Below are 13,760 nucleotides of genomic sequence, written 5' to 3'. Positions count from 1 at the left end.
TTTGCGTGAACGAGCAGCCGCACGGGTGTACCTAATAAAGTGGCCGTGGAGCGGATGGCGATTCATTTTCAGATTCGCTGCTCCGGGTTTTTTTGAACCTTGGACAGCAACGCTGCCTTTCAGTGGAACTTCTGAAACAAACAGCACTCGCGACTCTTGTCGTTTTCAGACATTTTTTTATTTTCCAATACATATAAACAAAATAGAGCTCATTTTCATGTTTGCCTCCACTTATATACATAAAGTGTTTAGTGCACCGCTATGACGAGGGTCCTGGTCATTACAGACAGACAGAAGAGAAGTCAGACAAAAAGTCACAGGAAGAAGACCAATCACGAGACCCCCGGGAGCCCCCGCAACAATCACAAATCAATAAAACGGACAGACGACCGAGTGGGCACAGCTGCCAATGAGCCCCTCGCAGGACACGACGTTACCAAGGACACATCACAGGCAGGCAGTACGAGTAGAACCCAAATCCCTCATCGTGTTCATCCACGCCCGGCCCACAGACACGGGTCCGAGTCCCTGGTGCGCCCACCGCTCATTCACTTACTCAACTAAAATCGAATCAGGGAATGCCATTCCACCCTTCGACACGTTCAATGGGACCCACCATGTAGACAATTTTGAGAAGAAAAAAAAAAAAAACAAAAATCGTGAAAAGCACAAATCCAAGTTTGGCATCATGGCCGCCAGTGTCTGATACGGAGCCTTCACTCGCCAGCCGTGACGGATACTAAAAGGCTGTGCGGCCAGACGCATTCATCAATTCCTCACGTGACGAGATTTCATTTCTCATTCTAAATTCTAGAATGTTAATCGACTCATCGATTCTGCGTCTTTCATAATCTTTGGAGGGGCCTGGAGTGGTGCGATCCGAGGGGACAGCGGACCTCCCTGCACGGGCTCTTAATGGCTGCACGTCCTCCATGCGGTCACCAAAACCCTTCCCATGAGCCTCCACAGTGGAATCACCAGGATGACATGAAGACACGAAGTGCTCGGGGGCCCACCGTTCCTTCAAGAGTGTAGTGGTCCGGTCGTTTAGCACTTCGCAGGCGTCCCCAATATGCGCCTTACATCTTTCAGATGCCGTCCCGGGTGAAATGTGCCACACACAGAGAAGTGAAATTGTCCACTTCCGAAACGAGAATTTGGTCAAGGAGACGTCTGGCCACACGTTAGGGTGGTCTTATCGATCGGCGTACAAGAGGAGAGGCCCAGAATGCTTCCTAACCCCCCCCCAGTTGGTTCATATCTGCATAAAATCATTTTAGTTGCCAGCCCAATTTCTAGGCAGTCAAAATTTTACGGAACTGCGGAATGCAAATGGAGAATACGAAACGTATTTAACTCCTTAAACTCCATCAGCCGGCTCTTACACTCAGCAGCCAGTAAGATGTCGTTGAGGCCGCTCTCCATTTTGACAGAATTGTCTGCGAGGGCTGCTAGAGAAAAGCCATTTATGGTGTCCACCAATCCACATGAAGTCACGTGGACACGGGTTCCCATACTTCCATGACACGTGTGGTAGTTACCATGGAAATGTCCATCAATGTTAGACCACCCACCAAAAGTAAGAGGTGTCCACCGCGAGGGAGGACGATGCCAACCCTGCCCTGACGAGAGCAGAAAGCAGAGTTTGCGCATCCCTGAGGCGATTCGGTTCCAACGAGAGCTTCACTTTAGAGTTCGCTACACAAGGGTGGGCTGCCACCTCTGTGCTGGGGGTCTTAATGTCTGTGCCACGCCCTTCCAATTCAGTCGATTCGAGGCCAATGAGGCACCGAATCACTACAATGGCTTCCCAGGAGTCTCCACGGAAGAATCGCCAGGGTTACGCGAAGACCCCGAGTGCTTGGGGTCCACCATTCTTTCAAGCGTGTGGTGGTCCCATATAAACCCCTCTAGTGATCACTTAGCGACTGAGGATTACTAACATGACATGCTTGCTTAATGTGGGACTTGGAGTTATCCTGTCGTGCTCAAGTTGGACCCCAAGATGCCCGTTACAATCAGAATGTCATTGATTTTACATTCCGCGGCTCACTAAACAAGTGTAGGCATCTTAAAGACAGCGGGCATGGTACCAGTCTCTCATTCCGCTTTGCCCCCTCCTCTGAGTTGCTCTTTTTTTTTGCTTTATAGAAGTCACAGCCATTTTCTTTGATCGCACCAAAGTGTTCCAGAGGTGTTGCCCCCCCATCCTTAGCACGAATATTGGCACCGTGCAGCCCGCGTCTTAAACGTCTGGCATCTCCTCATGGACTCCTTAAAGGTAGTCTCTTATTTTGGTTCAGCGGGCCCCAAATTCCGGTCTTGAAGCGCACACCGACACGAACGTTCCTAAAGCTCCAATCCGAACAGACATTGAAGGGAACGCTCCAAGTGTTTATGTGCACTCGGATGGCCGCTTCATCATGGACGCTGCCCCCTTTAAACACTTTCAAGGTAGTGGCAGACGAGAGAAATCCTGTCTTCCACTGACTTTGAATATGAAATCGCGTTCAGCCATCCCAGGACGTGCCACACGAAGTATCCCTAACCGGCCCCTTGTAGCCAGCCACAGGACTCGGAGGGCACTGCCAGGGACTTTACGGGCAGGGAAAGGGAAAGTGAGTTAAACCAGTTATGCGAAGCAAAGTTTACCCATCATCCATAGTACCAAGTTTATCTCGGCGCCATAGGCACCAGCAAAGTGCAAATGCTGCGCAGGCTGGGAGAGGCAGTGGTTGTATCAAATGGTGGCAGCGGTGGGATACTTTCCAAGGAGGTGGCCACTTGCGTTTCCTTGCCAGAGTTCAGAAGGCATCTTTGATGTTTTTGAACTGCCGCACCGCCAGGTCCACTGGCAGGCTAAACTGCAGGGGGCTCAGGCGACTGAGGATGTGCAGCGCCCCTTCAAAACCCGTCTGGGCCATATAGCTCCAGGGCTGGTAATGGGTCTGGATCAGCGTTCCCGACTTGCAGATCAGGTTGAGCCAGGAAACCAGACGCTGCTCGTTCAGCGCCACGCACACCAGCGCCTTCAGTTCCGAGTCCGCGCCACGCTTGAATGGGTCGTGGTCCTGGAGGACAAAGTGAATGGCAGACAGCAGGGACTGCTTGGGCGTCACCGTCACGCTTCCTCTGACCGGCAGGCTGAACGACTGAGAGAGTTTTCTGGCTGGAGAATCCATGAAGGCCTGGCCGTTCTTCGCGTCGTAGTACTTCACAAAAAGCTCCCAGGGGTGGAGGGTCTGCGGGGAGGCGCTGTACGACGGGAGCAGGCAAGCGATGGGGGCGAGGACCAGGCTCATGCCCGGGGAAGGGGAGTAAAGGCCGTGGGCCATCAGGTCCCGGAGGGCCACGGCCAGGTCCTTGCGCACGGCGCTCGTCAACTCATCCTTTGCCCCCGCCGCGATGGCGCGAGTGCTGCTGTAGCTGATGACGTGGTCGTCATGCGGCTGTCGTCTCAGGGCCTGCTTCCTCACTTTCTCCACCGACGCCTCCAGCTTCAGAAGCAAAGGGGCGAAGTCCTGGCCGGGCTCGTCCTGCGGCCACAGACCCCGCGGGAGGTGAGCGGCGCCACATCCAAACTGGCTGACGGCAAAGATCTGCAGGAACGCCAGGGCCCGTCTCATCATCTGCAGTCCCGTCGCCCGCATCTTCCTCGCCTGCTCTGCGTCCACTAAACAAAAACAAAATACAAAACAACGGTCAGTCAACCTGTAATTTACAGTATATAGCGCCTTTCACAGTAATTCAATCGCAGCTTCCATAAGGCACCACACAATTCCTCAAGCGTTATGCTCATTATAATAAATCACCAGTAATCCCAGTGTCCAAACGCTTTAACGACCACCCGACACGCCAACGTCTTCTTTCAGCGCCTCCTCTGCACCAACTCCTTGACACATCGGGGATCGAACGTGCAGGGATGTTAGGATTCTTGGGGTACACCTGAGAAGATTCTGGCGTCAAGACTCCCGACTCCGCCCCCTAGCTGTGCCCTTTCAGCCAATCAGAACACAACAACAGGAAGGAAGTGCAGAGAGCAGAAGGTCCAGTCAGTGGCTGCCACTGCTGCTGCTGCTCTACTGTCCTCTTCCTTCATTTTAGCCTTCCGGAGGGTCATAAACAGGGTCACCCCCCCGTACCCCAGCACTTAACATGACCACAGGGTTTAGCTGTGACTGCTCCGAGGTGGCACAGTGGCATCGTGTTCAAGGCTGCTGTTTCACACACATCCATCGGACTGGGCTTGGATCCTGCACCCCATCACCACCTGTGTGGGGTCTGCATGCTCTGCCCACATTCATATGATGTTTCCTCCCAGATGCCCAGAGATGTACATTTTAGGAGAACTGGAAATTCTGGAATCTGTAAATGGAGACAGAGAAGTCATGGCTGTCCTGCTGCGCCCCTCAACACGAGAAGTGTTATTCAGATGGTGAGAGGAGATGGCAGTTCTAAAATGGCGTGGGTGTGGACCTGGCCATACCTACTGCTTGGGGCTCAGTGCTGCTGGGATAGGCTCCAGCGTCTGTGACCCCGAATTCAGTTTGTACGTCCGAGAGATGTTGAGTTCCCAATGCCAATGATGAACTTCACCTCACAGTTTACTGCGGACGCACCCTGCAGATCCCCCATGGAGTCCAGAATGTATCATTGGCATCCTTGTCTTCCTGACGTGGTTGAGTTTTATCACAGAAGTTGAGCTCCTGCTCCCTATCTATGGGTTTTCTACGTACATCCTTAGCGGCCAGTGGTGTCCTGAACCTTTCTGGAGTCTGCTGGTGGCAGTGCCACCATCAACACGGATCCAGCATTGTTAGAATCCTTTCCAACTCTGCCCCCTTTTTATTTTCATAATGGGTTGCAGCACAGTGTCGATGGCAGGGCACATGTGGAGGTCACTCGTTTATTCTTCCATGCTAGTTAATTGTCACCTAGGTCTGGGATGTCTCTCGTCAGCATTGGGTAAAAGGCTAAGGCTAAGATGCCAGGCTAATGTAGGGTACACCCTCACTTTGCTAATGTCCCATTCAGTCTGTTCTGCACGTTTTTGGGATGTGGGAGGAAAACCACAAGAACATCAAAAATTCCCATAAGCCAAATAAATGTTAAGATTCACACGAAAGAATGACAAGAAATGTGAGGTCTTGAAAACAGCCAAAAAAGCAGGGCAGACTCCCTACTGGCCTGCCCAGGTAAGGTCCACCGTCAGGCAGCCTGACCACCAACTCGGATGGCTGGCTTCAACGTACAGCAGGCCAAGCAGGCCTTTGGCTTCAAAAAGTGCTAAAATAAACGGCCAGGACCCCAGAACATATTCAAAAAGCCCCACAAGGGAAAGGATTACCGTCAACCCCGAACTGAATAAGAAAGAGACACAAAACAAAAGGGGTTAATTACAAAAAAAAGGAAAAATGACAAACTGGTGTGAGGGAGACGAGAGAGAGAGGAGGAGTACACAATAAAAAGAGATGACAGCTCAATCAGACTAACTGGAATGCGCACAGTGACCAGCCTTTTAAAGAGGGCACACTGGCACTCACCTTTACGCTGCCCTGGCAGTCCCCTGCTGCCCGGCGCTGGCACACGTTCAGAGTTTTCGGCGCTGGTCAGCAGTGGGTTCCCGACTTCATCTGTTGTTAAGAATGAAAGACAAAAGTGTGTAAGCGTATGCCAAGTGTGAGCGTATGCCAAGTGTAAGCGTATGCCAAGAGCAAGCAGCTCAGCTTTTTGACTCAAATGGAGGGTGGGGGAAGTGACAATGGCGGGTTGGTGGGGCGCACCTTGAATGAAGCTGATGAACATCTCCAAGTCCCGAATCTGCGTCTTTAGCTGCTCCACCAGATGCTCCTTCACTCGGGCCGGGTTGACTATCTGGGCGATGGCAGAGTCGACCCTCTGGCGCAGTTCTTCGGGTGAAAGGCTGCCAATGTCCTCATTCAGATTCACATCCAGCTTCTTGATGAGCTCGTCGATGATCACCTGTTCAAACGGGAAGAGGAGATCAGAAACGGAGACCACCGGGGTCAACATTAACACATAGATGGTGAAACAAGCTAGGGAAGAGGGTGGGGATTGGGCACCAACAGAGGGCAGAACAACCAGGCGTATCGTTCGTACCCGCTGCCGCTCCATGACGATGGACTGGGGCACCGAGTCGTAGTTTCCCTCCTGATAGGCGAACCTCTCGAGGTCGTCGAGTTGCGTCTTCAGCTGGATGATGAGCTCCCTCTGCTTCTGCCTGTGGGCCTCCATGCGCTCTCGCTTCTCTCGCTCGCTCTGCCACAACAGAGAAGAACAACAACAGGGTCAGCCACCGGATGGCGCTCCTTACCTCTTAGTCACACTTGGACGTTTTTTTTCCTCCTGGTCCTGTGAATTGCCGTGGAGACCCTCAGGGTCCAGAAGTGGCCTTGACACAGCTGGCTCACGCTGCAGTGAGACCACTTTTAAAGATGGCGTGGTGGGATCACGACTGACCACCAGCAGCGCATCACAGTGCAGGTCTTCACATGGCGAGAGTCCACGGCCATTCACTTGGCCACCAGGATGAGATTTGCACGGTGGTGATGCTGCATGGATAAAGTGGTGCCCGACACACAGAGTAGTCCCCTGGCATCACCAAGAGGCACTCCACTCGCAGCGTTCAGAGGTGGTCTCTGCGTGGCCTCCTCAAAGAGCCCCCCCAAATTTAGCTCACATCTGAGCCAGATGATGGTGGTTAATGATTGGCCATCAGCGGTCACCACAGTGACAATCTTCAAACCGAGACCCTTGGTGGTCTGAGCCCACAGCAATTCAAACATCAACAACACGGGCACAGCAGCCTGCATGACCAGAGCAGCAGAGGTGGCATCCCAGTGAAAACAGACGTTACAAATGATAGAAAAACTAATGAAAGACAAATCTGAAGGGGGGGGGGGTCACAGCGGGCAGGAGGGCCACAGACTCCTCCTCCTATACCAGGGGACACCCCCTGCACATTAAATGACATTGCATGTCTTCAGGGATGGTGGGGGGGAGAGTGGACCCCCTAGAGATATATGAAGAACACAGAAACTGCACCGGGGGGACATCTGAGAGTGTAAGTCAAACTCGGGGGTGCCAGCATTGCGAAGCAGCAGCCACTGCCAACCTCACCATGGCACGGCCACAGTGCCCGACTTCCCGGCGTTTGCCATGCAGCTTACAGTCAGAAAGTCAACTCAAAGTGTTTCTCTTTTCTGATGATTCTGGGGTCTCGTAAGCTTCAGGGGTTCACCCATCAGTCAGTGGCAGTGTGGTGGCAATACCAGGATGTCATCCTGTGGTGGGCATGTAGAGAGGGCAGCTCAATGCCAAAATAACTTAAAAACATGAACTCGTTTTTCATTAGGAGGGGCAGAAGACCCTTTTAGGTGGACGCTGGACGCCTGCTGCACCCCATCAAAAATCAGTGGCATCAAAGTCTCACTGAGGAGGGGCACACCAGGACTGTGCGGGTGAAGAGAGGACGACGTACTCACCAGATCCTCCTAGAAGAGCGGCAGCATGGCAGCAGAAAGAAGAAACACACAGCAGAGTTAAATCTGACAGTAACACAAAATGACAAGTCCTGCACACCAACCCCCCCACCACGCCACCTCATACACAAGTGACGCACGGGCACAGCTACCAGTCCACACACCCTCAGCCACGAGCACTGGGACTGGGACTGGCCTGAACCGGATTCTCTCTCTTGACTGGTCAGAGGCTGGACATTCAGTGACAAGCAGTCCAGGACCACCAGACTTGCTGATTGGTGCCTCACAAGAATGCACTTGGCATGGCCTCAAAAAATCCACAGACATGGAGAGCCCACCAAACACCACCTTCATATTCTTAAACACTGGCACCCAAGTGAATACCTCACCCACATACCAATTTGCTTGGCACCAAGTAATTCCACTCCATTGGTCTTTACCACGTTGACATACTGAGTGCCCTACCTGTCTTTGTTTGGCTTCACTAAATCCCACCACAGACCCACACAGCAACCAACGCTAAGCCCTCTGCGTGCCCCCCGACCCACCCTGTGTTGTTCTAGCAAACACAGTAACCCTGATTCAAATGCTGGTCTCCCTGCCGAGTGCCTGACCAGACTGGCATTGGCTGTACGATGTCCTTGCCATGTCTCTGCCAGTCTTGTGTTGCTCAACACAGTAACCCAGACCTCCCCCACCCCCCAAAAAAAGCCCCCTGTCTGACGTTTGCTCAATTATGTTGAATTCTTTTGTAAGTCGCTTTGGATAACAGCACCTGTTATGACAATAAATAAAACTGGCAAATGCCCCTCTCCCCGTTAGGGCGTCGCATTCATTAGTAGAGGGGGGTCCCACCTCCACCCAAGGCCACTTTAACTCAAAGGGATACTGGGCCCCAGAATAGGGGGTCTCCTGAGCACAATGACAAATTGAGTGGATTATTCAGACCCCCTTACTTTCTGCACACTTTACCATGTGGATTCGTTTGCCATTTTTGCCCATCAGTCTCCACTTAATAACCCAGAAGGAGAATGTGAAGCAAAATTATTAAAAATCAAAAACTAAAATCTCTTTTTCCTGGAAGCATTCGGACCCTTTGCTGTGGCTCTCCAAACTGCTCTCCAGTGCCTCGTCCTGACTGCTTTGATTCTCCCCGAGATGTTTCTAGAACTCCACTGGAGTCCACCTGTGGCACACTGAACGGATTGGACATCATTTCAAAAGGCACACGTGGACCTCTTTTAATGGACTGTAACTTTGAGGGGCAGCTGCTCCGACGGGGGTGAAGCCAGCTGACCAACCTAAACAGAAGCCTGGCATAGCATGGCAGCATGAGAGGACTGGCAATCCTGAAAGGTCGGAAAGAAGATCCTTAGCTGACTGGGAGGTAAGATAAGGGAGCACATACTCCGCCAGTACATTAGAGGGCAGCACTCCTATGTCTCTCCTCCCACAAGGCATGCTGGGAGTTATAGTTCTGTGAGACAGCCCTGCTGGGTTATGATGATAATAATTCTTCACATTTATATAGCAATTGTCTCACTACTCAAAGCACTCTCCACGCAGGGAGGACCCAACGAAGCGGATGTTGCATGAGTGCCACAAGGGGGCGCTACGGGGATGGGCCGTCTCTACTTGGGACTTCCGGCTGACATGAAAGGGCTTCTCTCAGGTACTGGAAGTATTTCTCAGTCTTACTTAACAGAAGCCCTCCGCCTCACCTCTGGGGGGGGTAAGGGGGTCCGAGTAGGAAGGCAAGAGACACCACTTGCTTGGAGAAAGAGGAGTAGACTGGAGGAGGCAAAAGAGGAAGAGTTTAATTCACTTTGTTATACTGTGCTGTGTAGAATGGCTCTAGAAAAGAGTGGAAAAGTAAAAAATCACTTTATTGAACCAGTGACTGTAATGAAGTCACCGGTGTCTGGAGTTTGGGGCTCAGTAACGTCCCCCTAGTGGCCACACTGTGCACCTTCTATTTCACCCTCTACAGAGTCATACAGACATGTCCTCATATTGGCCACTAAAGTGACCTCAACTACACACTTTCCCTGTTTGGTCTTTTTCCACCAATCTTTGCCCTGCCTTGTTACTGGCTTGCCCCAATGTTAATAAAAGAAGAAGTGTATATGTGTCTGTCTATCCGTGTGTCCATCAACTTGCTACATCTGTCATTCCAACAGATGGCACATCACAATCATTAACACTGCTTTTACAAACCCCATACCAAATGACATATAACAGAGACATATGCATTGCCTTTGCCGTTCCAAAAGGTGGCTCATCACATTTTAGTAATAAAATGTATACTGCAGTTGCCATTCCAATAGAGGGCATGTTACAAACATTAACACTGCTTTAAAGAATCCCATACCAAATGGCATATAACAGGGACCTATACATTGCATTTGCATTCCAACAGGTGGTGTATCACAAACATGTTTTGTAATAAAATGCATTGCATTTGACATTCCAGCAGATGTCGCATCACAAACATTAACACTACTTTAAAGAATCCCATACCAAATGGCATATAACAAAGACATATGCATTATATGGTATACTGCAAATGTTAACAGTGAGGTCTACATTGATTACTTTGATTTCAACCTGTCTTAGATGGATGGCACAGCTAGCAATTAAAAGATAATACATTTTATTTATATAGCACCTTTCCCATCCCAAGGGGTAATAGCAAAGATATAACATCAAATTAGTAACACTAAATACAAATGAATATCAAACATTTAACCCCAAGTAAGTGAAATTAAACTGAATTACAATAAAAAGTGGGAATAAAAAAATCTATTAGAGAACCACACATGTGCATGGAGAAGAACGGAGGAGCAGAGAAGTGTGTGAGGATTGTCCAGGGTATGTCTGAGGGAGCGAGGACTCGGGTTCAAAGCAGTGTTGGGCAAACAGACGAGAGCCCAGTTAGAGGAGGTCTGCACCAGAGATTTCTTGAAGTCCTCACCTCTTTGATCGGCTTATGGGTGTGTTGCCTTGTGGGATAAAAGACCAGTCCCCATATTTCAGGTTTTTTGCCGTTGACGTTGTGTTGTGTAGCACCAGTAAAGAGGAAGTGGAGAGGAAGTTCAAAGAATGGAGATGGGCTTTGGAAGATGGGGGGGTTTCAGATAAACAGGAAGAAGATGACGACAGAAGAGCTGAGGTTTAATGATGTCCAGAATTCACAAGTAAGCCTGCGCAACTGAAAAGAGTGGAGTTACAAACAAGGACAGAATAAGAAATGATAAAGTTAATAGATGAACAAAGCGGGAAAAACATCTAAGAAAATACTGGTGGTATGGACATGTGAGGAGGACAGACAATATGTGGGCAAAAGAGTGATGGGAATGGCAGTCCGTGGGAAAAGAAAGTGAGGGAGGATAAAGCAGAGCTGGATGGATAAAGTAAAAGATTTGACTGAGATGGGTCTGACTGGGGAGGTGGTGATGCAGGATCGAGCTGTACGGAAAAGGCGGATCTGGCACACCGACCCTCACACAGAAGTGGGGAAAAACGAAGAAGATGAGAACCATGAGGAGACGGCACAAATTAAACAAGGTTACATGACAGGAATATCAACGTACCCACAAGAATGGAAGGGGGCTTGACTGAGTTCATAGTCCGATCACTGAAAACCCCCTTGTGTTGTGTAGGACGTTAAAGATTGACGAGGGCGATAGGTTGTGATTATTTTGATCCCTCCTTTAATCAACAGCCTGTCCTCACAGATCCTGCCACGCCTGTACGATTTAACCACCGCACAGTCGCCTTTATTTGTCGCCCTTCTCTGCTCATTCATTAATTGCCTGATCCCACCGCCATCCCTTTAGCTGATTCTCGACTCCTGCCAATCGGGTCTTCCTTCCTTGCCCTGTGACACTTTTGCGCCCCACCGGCCATTAAGGTGATCCTGGCACGAGCTCCTGTCCCGCCACGGCGGCCCGCACCCACCCTACTCCACTCCCGTGACTCCGCCCCGCTCACCGCGTTCTCCAGCATCTGCGCGTCCTGCGCGCGACACCCCAGCACGTGCGGGCAGCCTCGGAACGCGAAGTCCTCGAGCTCCACCAGCAGCCGCTCCCTGTCCTCAGTGTGCGCGTGCACGATCTGCTTGAGCCGGAACTGCACCTGCGCGAAGTGCGAGGTGAGGGCGAGCAGCGACGAGTTCAGCAACTCCTGCTCATCCTCCAGGCGCCGCAGTTTGTCCGCCATATCCCCCGGGGTCGAGGTCCGGCGCTGCGGCTCCGTAGTGCGGATTTTCCCTTCGTTGTCCTCTTCATCCTCCGGGTTGGCCACCGCGCCCACCGGTGCCCACCTCTCGCCGCCTGCGAACGCTGGCTCGCTGTCAGACGTAGACAGTTCCTCAGTTGACATCGTCCTGTTTTCGCACAGTGATTACTTTGGTATAAATACAAGGAAGAAAAGTCTCGAAACCTAAAATAAAGAAGAGAAAAGGCTCGACCTGCCGCGAGAGAAAGAGCAGGTGTTACGCCATGTTAAAGGAAACTGGACAGCTGTGGATGACGTCACCTCTTAGGCCCAGTCCCGCCCTGCCCTTGTCGTAATAGGTTCGATGGGCGGTGCTTACGTGTCGCCCTGGAAACGCAGTCAAGGTATTGACAGAGCGTTGGTCTGGCAGGTGCGGTAGTCGCTGTTGCTAAGTGACGAGTTATGTGCGTTTATTGGTGAAGCGCTTGTAGTGACGCGAGGGTTGATAAATCGGATACACCAATGGGAGCCTTCTTTAAAAAAAAAAAAAAGGACGACAGCATGCCGCGGTGGGCGGGGCACACAGGCGATGACATTTATTTGCACTGCCGCTGAAAGAGTTGGTCAGTTCGGTGTTCGAGGTGCTGTTTCTACAAGCAGAGATCACGGATACTTCCCAACACCAGTAAGGATTCATGGTGAGAGGAACTGAAATTTCTGCTCTGATAATAATGAGAAAGCAAAAAGCGCAAGTGAACGTGCGTGCGAGGACCCAGTGACAAGCCCACGACCCCAAGATTGGATTACGGGGCTTCTGTAAGTGAATGGATAGACACAGCCTTATTAGTCACTGTATGACAGACAGATCGACAGCACTTTATTTGCCCCCACGGTTTTTTTTTTTTTTTAGAAACTCCATTAAATAAACGGGGAGGGTTACGTCAGGAAGGGCATCCAGTGTAAAATTTTGCCAAATCAATATGGATTTTGGATGATCCGATGTGGCAACTCCAAACGAGAGCAGCCGGAAGAAGAAGAAGAATTAAATAAATAAATAAATACATAAATATTGTATTGAGACAGACGGCAAACCCCTGAAATACACACCTCAATGATTAAAAGGGACACTTCTGACTTGGCAGACCCAGTCTCAATGAGGCACAATACAGGTGTATTGCAGTTTGTATAAAGGACCCCCAGTCACGTTTCTTAACACCCTTCTGTATAATTCATTGACTCAAAGTCCTTATTGTTGGTGTGTCAGAGAGATGATGTGCAGCATTGTTCACAATGGCACTCAGTTCTGCTTTCATTCTCACCTCCTCTTCTACTTCTTGGGGGTCCAGAGTGCAATCCATAACTGAGCCTGCCCTTTTAATTAGCTTGTTGATTCGGTGGGCCTCTCTTGAAGTGATGTCACCAGCCCAGCACACCACACTGGCCATCACAGGGTTATAGAAGATGTGAAGGTTGTCACCTACATTAAAGGAAAGCCGTCTCTGTCCTGTCTTCTGCAGTTCCTTTGTGGTTCAAGACCAGTCCAGCCTGTCATTCATGTGGACCCCCACGTACTTGTAGGAGTGGACCACCTCTACATGCACTCCCTGAATGGTGACTGGACATGGAGGCTGTTTGGTTTGGTCAAAGTCAATAAGCAGTTCCTTGGTTCTGCTGATGTGAAGTTGCAGACAATTCTCAAAGTTCTCCCCCTGATTCCTCTCCTTCGTTTCGTCCCCCTTACCAATACACCCCCACATACTGTAAGTTCAGAATCATCTGAGAATGTCCACCAGTGACCTGTCCTGCTAGTCAGAGGTGCACAAAGTGTCGAGAGGAGGAGACAGGCCTGTTCCTTTTGGTGCTCCAGTGTTGCTCACACAGGCCGTCAGCCTCACACACTGGTGGTCTGCCTGCCACATAGACCATCATCCTGGACACCACCGGTTCATCCACCTGCATATCTCTGAGCTGACCCCTTAACAGTGCTGGCTGCATGGTACTGAAGGCACTGGAGAAATCAAAAAACAGAATCCTCGCAGT

At 50.6% G+C, this 13,760-nt stretch overlaps 1 protein-coding gene across 2 annotated transcripts; it reads right to left on the bottom strand.

Annotated features, from left to right (window-relative positions):
- Nucleotides 1-159: 159 nt before the first annotated feature.
- Nucleotides 160-12,047, bottom strand: rundc1 (RUN domain containing 1). 2 transcript variants are annotated; one of them, XM_039739315.1, is made up of 6 exons: nucleotides 11,496-12,047; nucleotides 7,506-7,514; nucleotides 6,121-6,279; nucleotides 5,784-5,982; nucleotides 5,544-5,633; nucleotides 160-3,673 (listed from the first exon to the last, which is right to left on the bottom strand). In XM_039739315.1, the coding sequence occupies exons 1-6, from the start codon at nucleotides 11,883-11,885 to the stop codon at nucleotides 2,805-2,807; spliced, it is 1,716 nt and encodes a 571-aa protein (XP_039595249.1). In that variant the 5' UTR covers nucleotides 11,886-12,047; the 3' UTR covers nucleotides 160-2,804. The 2 variants fall into 2 exon arrangements, with proteins under 2 accessions (XP_039595249.1, XP_039595250.1); XM_039739316.1 differs by lacking the exon at nucleotides 7,506-7,514.
- Nucleotides 12,048-13,760: the final 1,713 nt, after the last annotated feature.

Source organism: Polypterus senegalus, chromosome 17 (genome assembly GCF_016835505.1).
Source record: "Polypterus senegalus isolate Bchr_013 chromosome 17, ASM1683550v1, whole genome shotgun sequence".
Taxonomy (NCBI): domain Eukaryota; kingdom Metazoa; phylum Chordata; class Cladistia; order Polypteriformes; family Polypteridae; genus Polypterus; species Polypterus senegalus.
This window is presented reverse-complemented; position numbering and strand designations above follow the sequence as displayed.

Coding starts and splice junctions, on each gene's coding strand:
- rundc1 (XM_039739315.1), bottom strand. CDS start 11,885: ATGTCAACTGAGGAACTGTCTACGTCTGACAGCGAGCCAGCGTTCGCA. Junction 5,983..6,120: donor TCGTCATGGAGCGGCAGCGG/GTACGAACGATA, acceptor CCGTTTGAACAG/GTGATCATCGACGAGCTCAT. Junction 3,674..5,543: donor ACTGCCAGGGCAGCGTAAAG/GTGAGTGCCAGT, acceptor GTTTTTGTTTAG/TGGACGCAGAGCAGGCGAGG.